We start from the raw sequence: 20130 nt of genomic DNA, 5'->3' as shown, positions 1-20130 counted from the left end.
GTGGAACGGTGGGCTTGGGAATGAGGACGAGGGTGGGGCGTGGCGGAGCCCAGGCGGGAGAGCGCACAGAAGACATCGGGATGGGGTTGGGGGTGGGGTGTCTGATCGCGTCCCTCTCTTGCGCCGAGTCGGAAGCTGTAGCTGTCCTGAGTCAGCCCACGTTTTGCTTTGCCTTCCCCCCCCCAGCCATTCCCGTGGGGATCATCGTGGTCCGGGGAGACTGCGACCTGGAGACCTGTCGTCTGTATATCGACCGGCTGCAGGAGGTACGAGGGTGGGCGTGGGTTCGAGGAGCGGTTGGGAGGGGGGGAGGGTGTCGTGGTGATTAAGCGGTTTGATAGCTGACGGGTTGGACAGTGGGTGGACGTGTTGGACAGTGGGTGGACGTGTTGGACAGTGGATGGACGTGTTGGATGAAGGTTTGATGTGTTTTGGACAGTGGGTGGACGTGTTGGACAGTGGGTGGATGTGTTGGATGAAGGTTTGATGTGTTTTGGACAGTGGGTGGACGTGTTGGACAGTGGATGGACGTGTTGGATGAAGGTTTGATGTGTTTTGGACAGTGGGTGGACGTGTTGGACAGTGGGTGGATGTGTTGGATGAAGGTTTGATGTGTTGGACAGTGGGTGGACGTGTTGGACAGTGGGTGGACGTGTTGGATGAAGGTTTGATGTGTTGGACAGTGGGTGGACGTGTTGGACAGTGGGTGGATGTGTTGGATGAAGGTTTGATGTGTTTTGGACAGTGGGTGGACGTGTTGGACAGTGGGTGGATGTGTTGAATGAAGGCTTGATGTGTTTCGGACAGTGGGTGGACGTGTTGGACAGTGGATGGACGTGTTGGATGAAGGTTTGATGTGTTTTGGACAGTGGGTGGACGTGTTGGACAGTGGGTGGATGTGTTGGATGAAGGTTTGATGTGTTTTGGACAGTGGGTGGACGTGTTGGACAGTGGGTGGATGTGTTGGATGAAGGTTTGATGTGTTTTGGACAGTGGGTGGACGTGTTGGACAGTGGGTGGATGTGTTGAATGAAGGCTTGATGTGTTTCGGACAGTGGATGGACGTGTTGGACAGTGGATGGATGTGTTGGATGAAGGTTTGATGTGTTTTGGACAGTGGGTGGACGTGTTGGACAGTGGATGGACGTGTTGGATGAAGGTTTGATGTGTTTTGGACAGTGGGTGGACGTGTTGGACAGTGGGTGGATGTGTTGGATGAAGGTTTGATGTGTTTCGGACAGTGGATGGACGTGTTGGACAGTGGATGGACGTGTTGGATGAAGGTTTGATGTGTTTTGGACAGTGGGTGGACGTGTTGGACAGTGGGTGGACGTGTTGGATGAAGGTTTGATGTGTTTCGGACAGTGGGTGGACGTGTTGGATGAAGGTTTGATGTGTTGGACAGTGGGTGGACGTGTTGGACAGTGGGTGGACGTGTTGGATGAAGGTTTGATGTGTTTTGGACAGTGGGTGGACGTGTTGGACAGTGGGTGGACGTGTTGGATGAAGGTTTGATGTGTTTTGGACAGTGGGTGGACGTGTTGGACAGTGGATGGATGTGTTGGATGAAGGTTTGATGTGTTTTGGACAGTGGGTGGACGTGTTGGACAGTGGATTGATGTGTTGGATGAAGGTTTGACATTATGGATGAAGATTTGATGTGTTGGACAGTGGGTTGACTTTGTGGATGAAAGTTTGACGTGTTGGACAGTGGGTTGACTTCGTGGATGAAGGTTTGATCTCTTGGACAGTGGGTTGACGTGTTGGATGTTGGGTTGGATGAAAGGTTGATGTGTTGGATGAAATCTTCACAGTGGACATCAATCCACTGTCCACTGTGTTGGACAGTGGATGGATGTGTTGGATGAAGGGTTGACATGTTGGACACTGGATTGGCCGTTGTGGCTAGATTGAAGGGGTTGATTTCGTGGATGAAGGAAAAATGTGTTGGACAGCGGGTTGATGTGTTGGACGATGGGTTGACGTGCTATTTTATTGGACTTATCAAAGATCCTGAAACGATCCGTCAAGGTGTTGTGTCTTGAAACGCCCTCTCTGAAATTTTCTCCCACCAGGATCTGTACTTAGCTCCTTCAAGCACGCACAGAGTACACTATCAGGTAATGCTCAATGATTTTTAATTGTCGGAGTATTTGTAGGTGTTTGCTTGATTGATTTTTTTTCTGCTTTCCAAAGAAAGGTAAAGAGCTTTGTCTCCCAGTGTTTAGTTAGCAGAGGGGTCATGATGGAGAGGATTACTGTAGTAATGCTTTTATTTTGTCTTTCATACCTAAACACTGTTTCTGTGACCCTGACCCGAACCCAGCCTGGAGCACAGTCTTCAACCTGACCCCTGACTGGGATTTATTTTCCAAAACACTTGTCTGTTTTTCTTGGAAAAAGTACATTGTCAGTGTTTCGGGGGGGAGGATGTTTAGTGAAAATCACACCTAACACGATGGTCCCGGCTTCCCTGTGTCTGTCCTCTTAGGATGAGAGCAGAGGACTTCCCTGGAGCCAATCAGCACACAGCTTGTCTACCAACTGGAGCTTCCTGGACTGTAAGTCAAGTGGAGGTTTGGAATAATGCTTAAGTGTGATGAAAACCGCCCTCTACAGAGAACACTGAAGGAGAGGCGCCCAGGGTGTGTTTCCCACAGAGCCCTGAATCCCAGCAGTGTTACAGAGGGTTTTATAGTAGAGTCCAGGTCTGGTCACCCTATCTTATGACCATGAATGGGTGTTTGAGTGACCATTACCAAAATGGTTCCATCTTTGGCCACCCAGCGCCCAGGTTAAGTACCATCTGAGTTGGATGCTGCATCACTGCCAGGGGCATCGTGGATATAGCTGTCGTTTAGGAGGATTCTGCTGGTCTACAGAGATCTGCATGGAGTGCTGACATACAGAAGACACGATGGATGGATTAATACCCTCATTCATTTATTCCTTTTTTTAATTGTATAACGTTAGCATCCCCAAAGGGGTTGGGCAGCCAGTTGACCTTGGACCCCCAGAGGTTTTTCTTCTCCTTACTGAGGAGTTTTTGGCTCCTCTCCTCCGTTGTCTTCTGGTCTTTTCTGTTCTGTATTCACAACACGTAGGGACCCTTGCTTTGTTCAGCGCCCTGGGGCAACCTTGTTGCGAAAGGCGCTATATACAAATAAATTGAATTGAATTGAATTGAATTTCTCCCTGGCCTCTACCAATCATTGCCTCCTAATCATCCCCATCAGTGAACCCCCCCAGGCCAGAGTCTGATTTCGACACCAGGCCGACATGACAAACCATTGACCAGAAACTGTCACCAGGACCTCGTTTCATCTTGAGGTTTTATTGTGCTTTATTGAAGTGCCAGACAATGGGGTCTGGGAGTCTTTTCTCGGACAGAGTGCACTTCTGAGTGCTGGCCGGGGGTGAATACGAGCTCGGAGCGAATGCTGGGGGTCACCAGCGTCACGCCACCAGAGGAGAACAGCAGGACACCTTTGGTAGTACGTCCTGCTCCAGGGGGCCAAATAATCTCATTTACAAATGCCACCCCAGAGATGAGATCCCGTCCCTGTGTTGCACAGACGTCCCCAGACCGTCTAGAGTCGGGGCGAAGGTTTGGGGGCTCGGGCCTGTGGCCCGTACCCCCAACCCCTCCTGCACCCCCCCCCCAGAGGGAGGTGTGAGGTGGCCTGTGGCAGTGATCACAGAGAAGGAAAGCTCAGTTCGCATTCATAGGGGGGACGAGGAAACCTGCTTTAAAAACAAAGTCGTCCTCCCTGTCCTCGGCTCGGGTCTCTCCCTGGTCTCCAGAGAGTCGCCGAAGGCGGGATTTTGTGTAACGCTCCTGTGTGTTTGCTCTTGCAGCGACATCAGCTGATCGCTGCTACCGGATCGACCGAGCTCAGGTAGGCCGGACCTCCCCAGCCTCCAGTCAGCTAAGACCTTCTGGACTAGAAACCCTCACGGGGGGGACAGGGGTGTCGGAAAACTGGGCAAAAGAGTGGGTCGCAAGCAGATTTAAAAAAAAAAGTCTTTCCTACCGCGCATTCCAGTCTCGTAAGCCAGAGGGCGCTCCTGCTCTGTCCTGTCCCCTAGTTTCCCTGTGCTTGGCTTGTCCTTCCGGTGGGTCTGTGTCTGGGACTATGTGTTTCCGGGTCACCCTTTCCTCCTGGCTCATCGTTGAGGGGGTTCGGATGTCTTGAGACCCGGCCCGGCACCTCTTCGGCCCGGGGGCACGGGTTTCAACCCGACGTCGCCCGACCTCGTGAGCCCGGGCTAACCCCCTGCCTCACCGCTACCCATAGGGTCTATTTTCCCTCCCCTGCCGTTCCCCGCGTGCGTCCTCCCCGACATCCGTGACCAGTCCGCGCCAGGAGGAGTTGGCGGCAGGTTAGCTAACGCGCGGAAGCGATTTGCTGCCACCTCGGGAATTCTCGGAATTCCGCGGAAAGCATCTCGTAGTGCCGAGATAGCGACGATAAGGTCAGCGTGCTGGCACCCTGTCGCGGGGTGCACCGGACGCACCCAGGAGCTGCCGATGTCCAGCGCGGCAGAATTCGTACGGATTGACGACTGAACGGGGTGGAGTCGTCCTGCAATCGGGGCGATTTCTAGCGCAGTAGGAACGGAATCCTGACGAGCCTGAGGTGTTGTGGGATTGAGAGATCAAAGCAGCCAGCAGCCATATCACCCTGCAGCTCACAACTGGCAGCCCCACTGGAGACTCCTGGGAAAAAACTAAGGCTGCTGCTGGGAGAGGTGTGAGTGGGGGCCAGCAGGGGGCGCTCACCCTGCGGTCTGTGTGGGTCCTCATGCCCCAGTATAGTGACGGGGACACTAGACTGTAAACAGGCGCCGTCCTTCAGATGAGATGTAAAACCGAGGTCCTGACTCTCTGGGATCATTAACAATCCCAGGGTGCCTCTCGACAAGAGTAGGGGTGTTACCCCAGTGTCCTGGCCAAATTTCCCCCCTGGCCTTTACCCCTCATGGCCTCCTAATAACCCCCCTCTCTGAACTGGCTCCATCCCTCTGCTCTCCTCCCCACTGAGAGCTGGTGTGTGTGAGAGGACTGGAGCATCATCCAGGTGGGGCTGCACACTGGTGGGGGTGGAGGGGATCCCCATTACCTGTAAAGCGCTTTGAGTGGAGGGTCCAGACAGGCGCTATATAAGTGGAAGCAATTATTATTAATTATTAAAGCAGTGATGGCTCTGTTATGAACAGTTATCCGTGCAATCACGTTTTCCCCTGCTTAAAACTGCGCGTCCCCAAGTAGCGATCCAGGTAGCGTATCACAATTGCGCTACCGCGTGATCGCATAAAGCACGCGGGAATTACTATCGAATTACTAGAAATCTACAACACATTTTTCCTTGGCGGTAGCAATGCGCTTCCCTGCTAACAGACCAAAATCCTGGTATTTCTCGGCAGGAACTGGTTTCAGCTGCGCACCAGTTAACTCCTACTGAGTACCGGTGTCTCTGTAAACCCGCTGCCCTCATAAACTGGTCTCCCACTGGGCTGTGGGATGCGCTGAACTGGGCCGTACAGGAGGTGTAGCTTTCCCGATGTCTGAACAGGCGTCTGGCGAATCCCAGCCGGAGCTCCGCTCGTGACCCGGCTCTTTGTGGGCGCGAGGCCGGGTGAACGGTTTTCCCGTTGTTCCGCGCCGCGGGTGAGGGACCGGACTGAAAACTTCCTCAAGGGACGCCGGTGTCGTTTTGCCCCCCCCCTGCAGGAGCATCTGCACTTTGTGACGGAGATTTCCCAGGACGAGATCTTCATCCTGGACCCAGAAGTCCTGGGACAGCCCTCCGGGGGTCCTGGCATGCCGGACGTTGTGGTGGAGCCCAGCTCTGGGTAGGTTCCCCCCTCACCTCTGTGGCAGGAAGATCGAAGGAGCTCAAGGCTTAATTCTTTCGGTTGGCCGTTCGTTTTGGGGGCTGGTTTTTCAAGTGCAAGTTTATTGTTATTTACACTCGTACACAGGTATATGGTATAACGAAATGCTGTTTAGCGAGCTCTCGGGCGATAAGTAGTGCAAAAAAAACAACAATGCAATTGTATGAGAAAAGAAAGACAGAGACAACAGGCAGCGTGCAAAACGACAACAGGCTGCAGGTAATAAAACAACATCAGGTGTGCAAAAGCATACATCAGCAGGAAGAAATAAAGGATAGAAAATTATAGTGAGCTTTTTGACATGCGAGGTAGAGGTAGATTTCAGTTTTGGTAAGAGAGAAGCCACTGTGAGGTTCAGATCGTAGGCGAGAGAGGCTGGGAGTTGAATAGTTTGATAGTGCAGGGGTAAAAACTGTCTCTGAGTCTGGTAGTCCGGGCCCGAATGCTCCTGTACCGTTTTCCAGATGGTAGGGAGTCATACAGACTGTAGCCGGGGTGTGTGGGGTCTTTGATGATGCTTAGAGCCTTCCTCGGGCACCGTCTGTCATAAATGTCCTGGATGGATGTTGGACAGTGGGTTGATGTGTTGGACGAAGGTTTTACGTGTTGGACTCAGGGCTCAGAGCTCAGATACAGGGCTCAGGGCTCAGGGCTCAGATACAGAGTTCAGGGCTCAGATACAGGGCTCAGGGCTCAGGGCTCAGATACAGGGCTCAGGGCTCAGATACAGAGCTCAGGGCTCAGGGCTCAGATACAGGGCTCAGGGCTCAGATACAGAGCTCAGGGCTCAGGGCTCAGATACAGAGCTCAGGGCTCAGATACAGAGCTCAGGGCTCAGATACAGGGCTCAGGGCTCAGAGCTCAGATACAGAGCTCAGGGCTCAGATACAGGGCTCAGGGCTCAGATACAGGGCTCAGGGCTCAGATACAGTGCTCAGGGCTCAGGGCTCAGATACAGAGCTCAGGGCTCAGATACAGGGCTCAGGGCTCAGAGCTCAGATACAGAGGTCAGGGCTCAGATACAGGGCTCAGGGCTCAGATACAGGGCTCAGGGCTCAGAGCTCAGATACAGAGCTCAGGGCCCAGATACAGGGCTCAGATACAGGGCTCAGGGCTCAGATACAGGGCTCAGGGCTCAGAGCTCAGATACAGGGCTCAGGGCTCAGATACAGTGCTCAGGGCTCAGATACAGTGCTCAGGGCTCAGAGCTCAGATACAGAGCTCAGGGCTCAGATACAGAGTTCAGGGCTCAGATACAGTGCTCAGGGCTCAGGGCTCAGATACAGGGCTCAGGGCTCAGAGCTCAGATACAGAGCTCAGAGCTCAGAGCTCAGAGCTCAGAGCTCAGAGCTCAGGGCTCAGGGCTCAGGGCTCAGGGCTCAGGGCTCAGGGCTCAGGGCTCAGGGCTCAGGGCTCAGGGCTCAGAGCTCAGATATAGGGCTCTGGAGAGTTTCACCGAAGTGAGGTGCAGGCCTGGGACTCGTTTTGAACATTTAGAATCATCTGGGTTCACTTTGGATCGGGGAACTGGCCCGTGTAGGAGATCCGAGGTGTGAACAGAACTTCCCTCTTGTCTACGGTCAGCCTTCTGTCTCCCTCCCAGCATCAGCGTCAGGCCTCCATGAAAGCTGTGTTTTGTTTGGTAAAGATTCAGCAGAAAGCAGCTCAGCTTTGGGCTTTCTCTGTGGGTCTCCAGCTGTCTGCTCAATAAGGAGCTGCCCGTCACTGCATGACCCCAGAGAGACGGAGGTGCATCTGGAGAAAGATCTAGGATGTTAGTTGCCCGTTTCCCTGCGAGATCCCGCCTTGACTTGAGTTTCCTCGGTTTTTATTTCCTCAGGACGCCCCTATCTTCAGACGAACAAGGTAAGGCCTGGATCGTCAGCAGGCCTGCTCATGTCCAGCCCAGCCTGTAGACGGCCATGTCCTGCCCGCGCAGATAGTCATCTCATTGCTTTCTGTGCATAGGGACGGGGTGCGTTTTCCATTAGGCATCACCACCTGCTGTAAAAGTGCAACACAGTCGGATTTGGTCAGCCATATGGGTGGCAGACATGGGAGTCATACGTGTTGACAAGACTGACATTTGCATATACATACAAATAGACACACTCACATATATCATAGAAATATACATATATACAAACACATAGACACATGTATATATACAAACATATAGACACATGCATATACAGTATACAAACACATAGACACATGCATATACTGTATACAAACACGTAGACACATGCACATATTCAAACACATAGACACATGCATATATACAAACACGTAGACACATGCATATATACAGGCACATAGACACATGCATATATACAAACACATAGACACATGCATATACACTGGCACATAGACACATGCATATATACAGGCACATAGACACATGCATATATACAAACACACAGACACATGCATATACAGTATACAAACACACAGACACATGCATATATACAGACACATAGACACCTGCATATATTCAGGCACATAGACACCTGCATATATACAAACACAGACACATGCATATATACAAACACATAGACACAGGCATATATACTGTACAAACACACAGGCTCATGCATATATAAAAACACACAGACATGCATATACAGTATACAAACACATAGACAAATGCATATATACAAACACGTAGACACATGCATATATACAAACACACAGACACATGCATATATACAAACACATAGACATGCATATATACAGGCACATAGACACATGCATATATACAAACACATAGACATGCATATATACAGGCACGTAGACACATGCATATATACAGGCACGTAGACACATGCATATATACAGTGTATACATGGACAGACATTATATAAAGCCTGGTCTTGGGACAGTTCGCCGGGAAGGCACTGGCTTCGTAACCCTGAGCTGCGTTCTCTTCCCCCAGCTCTTCTGAAGGCAGCGGCCTGTGGCGATATCCAGAAGGTGAGCTGCCTGTCCCCAACCGGAAAGGTTACTGGAGAAGTTCACTGCAGCGCCGTCTTTCTGTTTCGGGGGTCAGAAAGAATCAGCGTTGACGAGGGCATTTCGAACCGCAGCGATAGTCAAATGTACCACAGTGACTAGTAAAACCCCCAGTTTACAGCACAGAATAGAGGACATTTCCAGGTCCGCGGCGCGCCGGGCTCTGCGATCCAGAACCAGGCCAACGAGAGCTCCGGTGGGGTGAGGCGGGCCTGTGACTCTGTGGACAAGCAGGCTCGTGAATCGGCTCTTCTCCTCCGGCAGAAGTATCGCTCTCCACCGCCAGACGGCCTCACTGACACGTACTGCTCGTTAACTCTGCCTGCAGGTCACCTGGGAACACTCCTGCACAGCCTGTCCTTGTCCACTCGTCCATCACAGGGACTAGTGAGCAGGAAGGGCCGCCTCACCCCACGGTTCTCACTAACTCCCCCCTCTGGCCAGTGGAGAGACCAGCATGGAGACTTACGATAAGATGGATCAGATCGCTTTATCGGCCACATACAATGTGTCTTCTCTCAGACCCCAGCCTGCTCTCCAGGAGACACACAGACAGGGAGAGAGAAGCTGGGGGTCAGAGCGCAGGGTCGGCCATTTATACAGCACCCCTGGAGCAGCTGGGGTGAAGGGCCTCGCTCAGGTGCCCCAAGGGAGTAGGATTCCTCCATGGGATTCGAACCGGCAACCTCCCAGCCACAGGCGCAGGTCCTGAGCCACAGAGCCAGCGCTCCGCCCCTGGTCTAAACTCGGTATCAGATCACTCTGTTGTCCAGGTACAGTGTCTCGCATGAGGAATGTGTCTCTTCTCAGACCCCAGCCTGCTCTCCAGGAGACACACAGACAGGGAGAGAGAAGCTGGGGGTCAGAGCGCAGGGTCGGCCATTTATACAGCACCCATGGAGCAGCTGGGGTGAAGGGCCTCGCTCAGGGGGCCCCACGGAGTAGGATTCCTCTGCTGGGCCGCGGGATTCGAACCGGCAACCTCCCAGCCACAGGCGCAGGTCCTGAGCCACAGAGCCGCCGTGGTACAAACTGAAGCACTCACACTCCTTTTGGCAAAGCTCGCGATTTTGTGCTTCGCGCGGGACATTTGATATTTCTCCACGCCGTCCTGCCTGCAGGTCACCTGGGAACACTCCTGCGGCGACACGTCCGCTGCACAGCCTGTCCTTGTCCACTCGTCCATCACAGCGCCTCAGCCAGTACAGGGACTAGTGAGCAGGAAGGGCCGCCTCACCTCACAGTTCTCACTAACTCCCCCCTCTGGCCAGTGGAGAGACCAGGGCTTTCTCACAACATCAAGTTCAACAGCCTGTCCTTGTCCACTCGTCCATCACAGCGCCTCAGCCAGTACAGGGACTAGTGAGCAGGAAGGGCCGCCTCACCTCGCAGTTCTCACTAACTCCCCCCTCTGGCCAGTGGAGAGACCAGGGCTTTCTCACAACATGGAGACTTACAGGACGTCCACAAAGCTCCCGATTTTGTCCTCAATTCGAAATGTGTCAAATGTTTCAATCAGGTCAATGATATATTGGGAAATTGGAGTCTGTTTTGCCTCTACTAAGCCTTTATTATCAGGCCTTGATCGTCTCCTGCCGGGAGGGTGTGGGGGCGGAGTGGGTGGGTTCCGGTGCTGTCTGGCCGTGTCCGAGCCCTTCCCGAGGGGCGAAACCCCGCCTGATTCCCGGCTCTTCTGTGCCGCAGTTCTCCAAGGCCTGGGGGAGAGGTGCCAGCCTGCAGGTCAGGAACTCCGGCGGACTCTCCGCCCTGCACCTGGCCGCCCAGCACGGGCACGCGGACATCACGGCGTTCATCCTGGAGCACGGTGAGCCTCCCGCTGGGGGGGAGGGGGGCGTGAGGTCACCGGGAGCCCCTGTTCCCGAAAACGCGAATACTACCAGCCAGCAGCCGTGTCCCCCTGCAGCTCCCAGCTGACACACCCCACTGGAGCCCAGCAGGTGGGAGCCTGGCCAGTACCTGGAGGGGAGACTCCTGGGAAAGCTGAGGCTGCTGCTGGGAGAGGTGTGAGTGGGGCCAGCAGGGGGCGCTCACCCTGCGGTCTGTGTGGGTCCTCATGCCCCAGTATAGTGACGGGGACACTAGACTGTAAACAGGCGCCGTCCTTCGGATGAGACGTCAAACCGAGGTCCTGACTCTCTGTGGTCATTAACAATCCCAGGGTGTCTCTCGACAAGAGTAGGGGTGTTACCCCAGTGTCCTGGCCAAATTTCCCATTGGCCTTTACCCCTCATGGCCTCCTAATAACCCCCCTCTCTGAACTGGCTCCATCCCTCTGCTCTCCTCCCCACTGAGAGCTGGTGTGTGTGAGAGGACTGGAGCATCATCCAGGTGGGGCTGCACACTGGTGGGGGTAGTGGGATTCCCCCTGACCTGGGAAAAGCTCTGAGTGGAGGGTCCAGACAGGCACTATACAAGTGTGAGGGATTATTATTATTATTATTATAATATATAATAATAATATGTTTAATTATTATGAAACAGGAGAGACTATTTTTAGCTATACAGGAAATCCGAGTTTCCCAAGAAAAGCAGAATGGCCACTCAACCTATCAACTTCTGTCGTTTTTAATCCCAGGGTCCAGCCTGACAGTGGACTCCGAAGACAGCGAAACGTAAGCACGTTTTTGATTCTGGAGTCCTCTGACTAAAACGTAAACAAAGCACGTATAGCTCGGTGGTTTTCAATCTAGACGTTTGCATCACCCAGTTGTTAATCTAGAGAGAGTTTAATCCGTTATGACTCCACTTGAATCTGGAGATTCGAATCTGTATGTTTTACGGGTGTTGAGCCGAGAGTTTTTAATCCGGTTTGATTTTTGCTTTCATCTGCAGTATTTTTACCTGCCTGTCTCATTCATTTTCATCAAGAGCTTGTCATCTGTACGACTCCCTTTTAATCTAGAGATTTAATAATAATAATAACATCACTTTATTAACCCTTTACAATGTCTTGCATTCGGAGTTTGTCTTTTCTCAGACCCCAGCCTGCTCTCCACGAGACACACAGACAGGGAGAGAGAAGCTTGGGGTCAGAGCGCAGGGTCGGCCATTTATACAGAACCCCTGGAGCAGCTGGGGTGAAGGGTCTCACTCAGGGGCCCAACAGAGTAGGATTCCTCTGCCGGCTGCGGGATTTGAACCAGCAACCTCCCAGCCACAGGCACAGGTCTTGAACCACAGAGCCACCACTCCGCCTATTAGCTTTCTAATGGTGTGTGACAAAAAAAAACGAATCCACAGATTTGAATCCAGTTGGCTCCTTTTGAATCGGTGGAACTGTACCATACGGGGTTCTGTTTTTAACTTGGTTTTAGCTCATGCTACTAGAAGCACACTTTCAGGGGCTGGAGGGCCGGCTGGGACTGTATTCTCCTTCGAGAGGTGTGCGCAGGGAGGGAGTCGTTCAGGAGAGGCTGTTTGCACAGGGTTCGAGGGGTGTCAGACAGTCTGTCCTGTGCCTCTTCCAGGGGAGACACAGCCTTGCACAAAGCAGCCTTCCATCGGCACCGCGGCGTGTGTCAGGCGCTAATCGACGCCGGAGCATCGCTCTCCAAGCTCAACTTCCAGGTGAGCCCTCCCTGCCTGATCAAGATGGTCCGACAAACACCCGCCCGGGACTTCGGGTCTCTGCTGCCTGTTTCAAGGGCGGAAGACTCCCCTCATCAGCTTAGGGGCCGCCCCAGCGTCGCCGCGGATGGGCAGCGTGATTCAGATCCGCGATCCCATCCCAGACTCTCCTGGCCTGGCAGAGGAAAGCCTGTTTCCTGTCGGCCTGGTTTTCTTGTCCGGTGAACTCCGTGGGCCAGCACAAATGGGTACTCCCATCTATCCAGCAGCTGCGTCCCCCTGCAGCTCCCGGCTGACACACCCCCCACTGGAGCCCAGCAGGTGTGAGCCTGGCCAGTACCTGGAGGGGAGACTCCTGGGAAAGCTGAGGCTGCTGCTGGGAGAGGTGTGAGTGGGGCCAGCAGGGGGCGCTCAGCCTGCGGTCTGTGTGGGTCCTCATGCCCCAGTATAGTGACGGGGACACTAGACTGTAAACAGGCGCCGTCCTTCGGATGAGACGTCAAACCGAGGTCCTGACTCTCTGTGGTCATTAACAATCCCGGGGTGTCTCTCGACAAGAGTAGGGGTGTTACCCCAGTGTCCTGGCCAAATTTCCCCCCTGGCCTTTACCCCTCATGGCCTCCTAATAACCCCCCTCTCTGAACTGGCTCCATCCCTCTGCTCTCCTCCCCACTGAGAGCTGGTGTGTGTGAGAGGACTGGAGCATCATCCAGGTGGGGCTGCACACTGGTGGGGGTAGTGGGATTCCCCCTGACCTGGGAAGAGCTCGGAGTGGAGGGTCCAGAGAAGTGGTATACGTTATAAGTGTCAGGAACTACTTTTGCATGGTGCCAAGCGATCCCTGTGACCCCGTCCCTCCTGTCTCAGGGCAAGACCCCAGGGGACAAGGCCCAGGAAGCTGGCGACCCGGACCTGGCGTCCTACCTGCAGAGCCAGCAGCAGCAGCCGATGATCTCCCACGAGGACCTGGAGACGGCCGTATGAGTCACCGGTCCGGACAGGTCCTCCCCCTGCTGCGCTCTGGGGGCCGGGGGGGGCAGGTAGCCCCACCCCCCCACCCCGGGAGGAGTGGTCTCCTGGGACTTCGCCGAGAGGGTTTTTGAAATTCATTGCTGCCGGGCTGGGGGAGGGGAGGGGGTCGGCGCCAGAGAGTCCGTCCGATCGTTTTTTTTGGACTCGGGGACGCGGCCGGGGGCCCTGATTTTGGTCATGGGGTGACGCCGGCCTGCCCGCCTTCTCCCCCCGGGGCCCGTCCTGCTGCAGTCGGGCCCCCAGACGCGAGCCCCCCAGCACCAACCCCGCGGACCGACGGGGGGGGGTCTGTGGAGCTGGTCGGCCAGGATGAGCCGGGGACCCCCCCCTCGCGCTGCCTCGTGTCAAAAGCGCCTGGCTCCCGTTCCCAGCGGGCGAGAACTCTCCCCAGAGAGATTCCGGGAGATATTTTTCGGAATATCCCTTGTGCTGCTCAGAGGATCACTTTGTGCAAATTCCCCGACGGATGTACAGTGATCTGAAGCCGCTCTCCTGTTCTCCAGAGAAGTGAAGAAACGGACAAGTCCTCTGAGGATACTCGTGGGATACTCGTGGGATACTCGTGGGATACTCATGGGATATTTGTGGGACACTCATAGGATGCACGTGGGATTCTTGTGGGATTCTTGTGGGATGCTCATGGGATACTTGTGGGATGTTCATAGGATGCTCATGGGATTCTTGTGGGATGCTCATAGGATACTTATGGCATATTTGTGGGATACTCATAGGATGCACATGGGATTCTTGTGGGATTCTCGTGGGATGCTCGTGGGATACTTGTGGGATGTTCATAGGATGCTCATGGGATTCTTGTGGGATGCTCATAGGATGCTCATGGCATATTTTTGGGATTCTTATAGGATGGGCATGGGATACTTGTGGGATGCTCATAGGATACTCATGGCATATTTGTGGGATACTCATAGGATGCACATGGGATTCTTGTGGGATTCTTATGGGATGCTCGTGGGATACTTGTGGGATGTTCATAGGATGCTCATGGGATTCTTGTGGGATGCTCATAGGATGCTCATGGCATATTTTTGGGATTCTTATAGGATGCGCATGGGATACTTGTGGAATACTCATAGGATGCTCATGGCATATTTGTGGGATACTCACAGGGTGCTCGTGAGATACTCCTAGGACGCTCATGGCATATATGTGGGATGCTCGTAAGATACATATGGGATGCTTGTGGAATACTCATGGGATACGGCGACAGATTGTGATCAGATCCGATCACAGACAAATGAAGTGCAGTATGTGTTAGTGCACAAGTGCCTCAGTTTGTGAGTTCATTACTTAGGCCTGGGGACAAAGGGGAGGTGTAAATAAGAGGGATTCATCCTCATAATAATTCAATAATACGTCAGGCTCACCACCCAGGACATCTGTGTTCATAACCTACCTAGAAATATTCTAAGCTGTGGCTCGGCCATGTGCTATACTCTCTCACATGCGCGGGCTATAAAGTCTGGGGAACATATCGGCAGAACAAGCTTCTGTATATCTTTCATCTGGCAAGACGTGAGAGCAGAACCATTTCCACAGCTGAGGGAATTTATAGGCGATGTTCCTTGCCTGGTTGGTTATAATTCACCAGAAGACAAGCATTAACCTTTTTTAAGCCACGCTCAGCGTCCGGTTCTTATTTTTCGAATATCAAAGGAACACGAGGGCAGTAAGAATCTGGCCTGTTTGGATGTTATCAGTTAATGGATGCCAGGATCTCATCCAGCTTTTTTTTTTTTAAAGTAAAGCTGGGGTATCGGCTTCAACAACGTGGCTGGGCAGCTTGTTCCACACTCCCACCACCCTCTGTGTAAAGAAGAGCCTCCTGTCCTGAACGGAGGAACTCACCCAGCTGGGTCTGGAGAGAAGCCAGGGTATCGGCTTCAACCACAGGGCTGGGCAGCTTGTTCCCCACCCCCACCACCCTCTGTGTACAGAAGAGCCTCAGATTTTAAAGCGCTTCTCTAGATTCCACTTGTGACCTCTGGTTTGTCAACATTGAAATGATGATATTGATCTGCTTCAGCATATGTCGACATTTATATATATTTTTATATATATATTTAGACACATGCAAATGTTTGAACATGTTAAAGTACAATATTATCTTGTGAAGAGTCTCTAACAGTATCTGAGGTGTCAGAAAAGAAAGTGGAGGATTTGGGGTGCGCACCCTCATGGGATACTCATGAAATGCTCCTGGGATGCTTGAGGGAAACTCACAGGATACATATGGGATACTCATAGGGTGTGTGTGGGATATACATGGCATACTTACGGGATCCGTAAGGAAACTTGTGGGATACATACGGATATACTTGTGGGATACATACAGACTACTCATTGGATACTCGTGGGAGATGTAAGGATTCTTGTTTGATTCATGTGGGATAATATAGTATACTTGTGGGATACATATGGGATACTCATAGGATACATAAGGGATATGTAAGGATTCTTGTTGGATACATGTGGGATACTCATAGGATTCTTGTGGGAGAAGTATGGGATACTTATGGGATATGCCCAGCTACAGCCTATCATTCATCTCTTGATCTTAGGTCTGTTTCCCCTGTCATGGTTTACAGTATTATTCATCACCCGGGACAGAACAGCCCGCCAAGAGCTCTGCTTCCAAAACAACTGGATTTTCAGTGTGGTAGAACGTTACTTTTCAAAAATGTAATCCATTCCCCTTACCAGTTGTTTTGAGCGGTTTTGAAACTAAGTTCAGTTCAGTTTATTGGCATATGCACGAGTGCCACAAAATGCTTATTTGCAGGTAGGCACCAATAAGCATGAGAGAAGCAGATAATAAGCAGACAATGGGGAAGGATTGTGTTCAAGAGGCAGTGCGTTACGTAACCAGCTAAATGTACTAACACTGCATTGATCACTGGAAAAAAAAGAGGTCTGAAAAAGAAGCGTTTTTTCCCATGCTGCTTCTTTATCTTGAAGATATCCTTTCAGCAAATGATTTGCAGCGCCAACGGGTTACTTTTTAAGAGTGACTTTGCCCAGCCTGGCATTGCAGAGAGCAAGCACCTTATGAGGACAACCCAGGACGAGTTGCACAAAATGAGTAGTTCTAGACCAGACCCAGATCGAAATGGAAAAACGATGCGTTTTGCACAAATGGAAAAAGCTCGGCATTCGCTGTTAATTGTTCTTTGCTCCCGGGGGGGGGGGGGTCATACAGTGTTGGACAGAAGTATTCGCCCACTTGCTAAATCTTTGCAAAAGAAACGCATGCAGGGGCAAAGGTCAAAAGCGTATTTTTTCGACTTTGATTGACACACATTTGCGGTAAGCCGAGAAAAAGACATGAGCAGAAGTCTGCAGTCCAGAGAAAAAAGGGAGTCACAGCGCAGTCCTGGTGAAGGTTCGAGATGAGTCTGATTTGTGGTGGAAACGTCCACTTCCAGAGAGGGCTGAAGGAGACCCACGCAGGGTGTATTTCTCACAGAGCCTTGAATTGCAGCAGTGTTACAGAGTCCAGCGCTGGTCACCCTATGTTATTACTCTGAGAACCAAAAACTCCCTCTTATGGTCCACTGGCTCTTCATGATGATGTTATTCCTGCCTTTCAGACAGTATTAGTGGGACGCCACGTCCAGCAGCAGGTGTCTGTTTAAAATCAGGACACAGGAGTAACGTCCCCAGGGCCAGAGCCACATTTCAACACCAGGATGAGCAGGTAGATTGTCACTGATGGTCACGACTGCTCCAAAATTCCCAGCAGCTCTGATCTGCCAAGCCGGTGAAACAGGAAGACGGATATATTTTTTTTTCTTTGAGTTACAAGTGAGCCTACCGATTTATATAGTCTTTTATTTCCTGTTTAGTTGTTTGTACAGGTGGGCGAATACTTTTGTCCCACAAGCTACCTTTTAAATGATCTAGATGCGTTGAAAAGGAACTTTGCGTGAAAAGTTAACATTTTCTTTTTGGTATGAATTTGTTGTTGAGTACAAAGCAATGCAGTGCTAGTTTTTTTTAATGCAAATCCGTGTCTTGCTCAGTTATCTTTGGAATTTAATCATGATAGATCGGGTTGTGTTTTGACTAGAAAAGTGCTATTTATTTTCGGTTTGGGCTGTTTTCAGGTGTAGATAAAGGGAGGGGGCTGTACTAACATTATTTGCCTGTATAATTTAATTGTATTATACCTCTAAAACTGGGTTCACACTTGAGAAATCATTCTCACAATTTACAGTAGTTCCAAGCAACCAAATTGCTTACATATGGAACAGCTACACTGTAGGTAAGACCAGTATTGTCTGGACCACATTCCCCAGAATCCTTTGGTTTTCTGGAAGCTAATTGGTCAGGTGACAGAGCAGCCCAAAGGTTTCTGGGAAATGTGGTCCAGACAAGGCTGCCATCTTGTCTTAACCAGCTGAGCTCTTGCAAAGGGCACCTCAGCAACTGACTGGCTAGCCGGTGTGCAGAATTACTGTAGGGAGGAAACGTTTTGTGGGATAAAAGAGATGAGTCATATCGTGAGACGTTCCCCTGCAGGACACTGGAAAGCAGAATTAAAGGGGAGAGAGTCTCGTGACCCATCTGAAACTCTTCTTGTTGAACCGGGCCAGAACCGGACCAGAACCCCATGGAACATTCCTGAAACCCAGGCCTCCACACAGCTGTCTTCCCAGTCCAGCTCTCTGCCTCTCAGTCCTGCGCTGGTGGTTGCGGTGCTCTCAAACAAGCAAAAACCAGCCGAGCCCGGGTTCGAGGAACAGGGTGCGCTGACGTTCCTTGGGCACAGGCTCGTTTTCCTCAGGAGGATTTGTTTATCGCGCAGTAACTTTTCCATCAGCGCGCCGTTTTCCTCCTTCTGTGGCTCTTTTGACTCCTTCGCTCCTTTTGTAACGGAGTTCTGAAGCAAAAAAACAAAAAACAAACCAACGACAGAGACTCGTTCTTCTTCCTGCTGGGAATTGTGGGGGAAAAGGAAGAAGAAAAGGAAAAGGTTTGACTGCAGAGAGCACAGATACACAACGATGACACAACGCCCCAGTCTCTGTGGGGCTTTCTGTAGACCAAGGTAGGCCTGGGTATAATATATTGATTTAATATTGACAGCAGGACAGTGACTGGTATCCAAAAAAGGCCATTTTAACGTAAGGTATTGCCTGCTGTGTGTAGGAATAGCAAACGACATTGAAGACACACCAAATATAGAAATAATTCTTCCAACTCACTTTGGTACTTTCAGAAACTGAGGCCTATCTTCCTGTATCCAGTTATTGAGAGTGTGTGCCTGTGGAATATTAGCAAAACCTTTCCACTGAATTTCCGTTTGGTTTTTGTTTTTCTTTTCTTGAATAGTTTGATCGGTAATTTGGATGTGGTATTGATTTTGCATATTTATCTTTGAAAATCTGAGCCATATTCGATGCAATATGAATGGATGACATTTGTGAATTTTTACATTATATTAATGTTACAGAAAAATTGGTATGGTTGTCCTTGACACTGCAGCGCTTTGTGATGAAAAGTGTTATTTTTAAAAGTGACTGTGACCTTCTTTTATTCTGAAGTGTTTTCTTAGGATTTGTTTTCTCTCCAGATGGGAAAGAAGCCTGGGCACCTGGCATATGGCAAATTATAGATAATAACTGTGGCCCTGCGTCACTCCTGCACACTACACACTAACACACTGCACACCTGTCCTGATGATGATTGGTCACTCCTGCACACTACACACTAAAACACTGCACACCTGTCCTGATGATCTGTCACTCCTGCACACTACACACTAACACACTGCACACCTGTCCTGATGATCTGTCACTCCTGCACACTACACACTGCACACCTGTCCTGATGATGATTGGTCACTCCTGCACACTACACACTGCACACCTGTCCTGATGATCTGTCACTCCTGCACACTACACACTAACACACTGCACACCTGTCCTGATGATCTGTCACTCCTTCACACTACACACTAACACACCTGTCCTGATGATCTGTCACTCCTGCACACTACACACTGCACACCTGTCCTGATGATGATTGGTCACTCCTACACACTACACACTGCACACCTGTCCTAAAGATCTGTCACTCCTGCACACTAAAACACTGCACACCTGTCCTGATGATCTGTCACTCCTGCACACTAACACACTGCACACCTGTCCTGATGATCTGTCACTCCTGCACACTAACACACTGCACACCTGTCCTGATGATGATTGGTCACTCCTGCACACTAACACACTGCACTCCTGTCCTGATGATCTGTCACTCCTGCACACTACACACTAACACACTGCACACCTGTCCTGATGATCTGTCACTCCTGCACACTACACACTAACACACCTGTCCTGATGATCTGTCACTCCTGCACACTACACACTGCACACTTGAGCTGATGATCTGTCACTCCTGCACACTAACACACTGCACACCTGTCCTGATGATCTGTCACTCCTACACACTAAAACACTGCACACCTGTCCTGATGATCTGTCACTCCTACACACTAACACACTGCACACCTGTCCTGATGATCTGTCACTCCTGCACACTACACACTAACACACTGCACACCTGTCCTGATGA

At 51.2% G+C, this 20130-nt stretch overlaps 1 protein-coding gene across 3 annotated transcripts in view; it reads left to right on the top strand.

Annotated features, from left to right (window-relative positions):
* dgki (diacylglycerol kinase, iota) overlaps positions 1-19081 on the top strand; it is a 73668-nt gene extending 54587 nt beyond the window's left edge. For all 3 annotated transcript variants that reach the window (XM_069191772.1, XM_069191771.1, XM_069191773.1), the window contains 11 exons: positions 187-266; positions 2076-2120; positions 2492-2561; positions 3859-3899; positions 5735-5856; positions 7739-7764; positions 8834-8871; positions 10615-10735; positions 11507-11543; positions 12399-12498; positions 13366-19081. In XM_069191772.1, coding sequence (XP_069047873.1) covers positions 187-266; positions 2076-2120; positions 2492-2561; positions 3859-3899; positions 5735-5856; positions 7739-7764; positions 8834-8871; positions 10615-10735; positions 11507-11543; positions 12399-12498; positions 13366-13482 — 797 coding nt within the window. In that variant the 3' untranslated portion in view covers positions 13483-19081. The remainder of the gene's footprint in view (positions 1-186; positions 267-2075; positions 2121-2491; positions 2562-3858; positions 3900-5734; positions 5857-7738; positions 7765-8833; positions 8872-10614; positions 10736-11506; positions 11544-12398; positions 12499-13365) is intronic.
* The last annotated feature ends 1049 nt before the right edge of the window (positions 19082-20130 follow it).

This window comes from Lepisosteus oculatus, chromosome 7, assembly GCF_040954835.1.
Source record: "Lepisosteus oculatus isolate fLepOcu1 chromosome 7, fLepOcu1.hap2, whole genome shotgun sequence".
NCBI classification, from domain to species: Eukaryota; Metazoa; Chordata; class Actinopteri; order Semionotiformes; family Lepisosteidae; genus Lepisosteus; species Lepisosteus oculatus.
The sequence above is the reverse complement of the archived record's forward strand: the minus strand, read 5'-3'. Positions and strand labels throughout refer to the sequence as shown.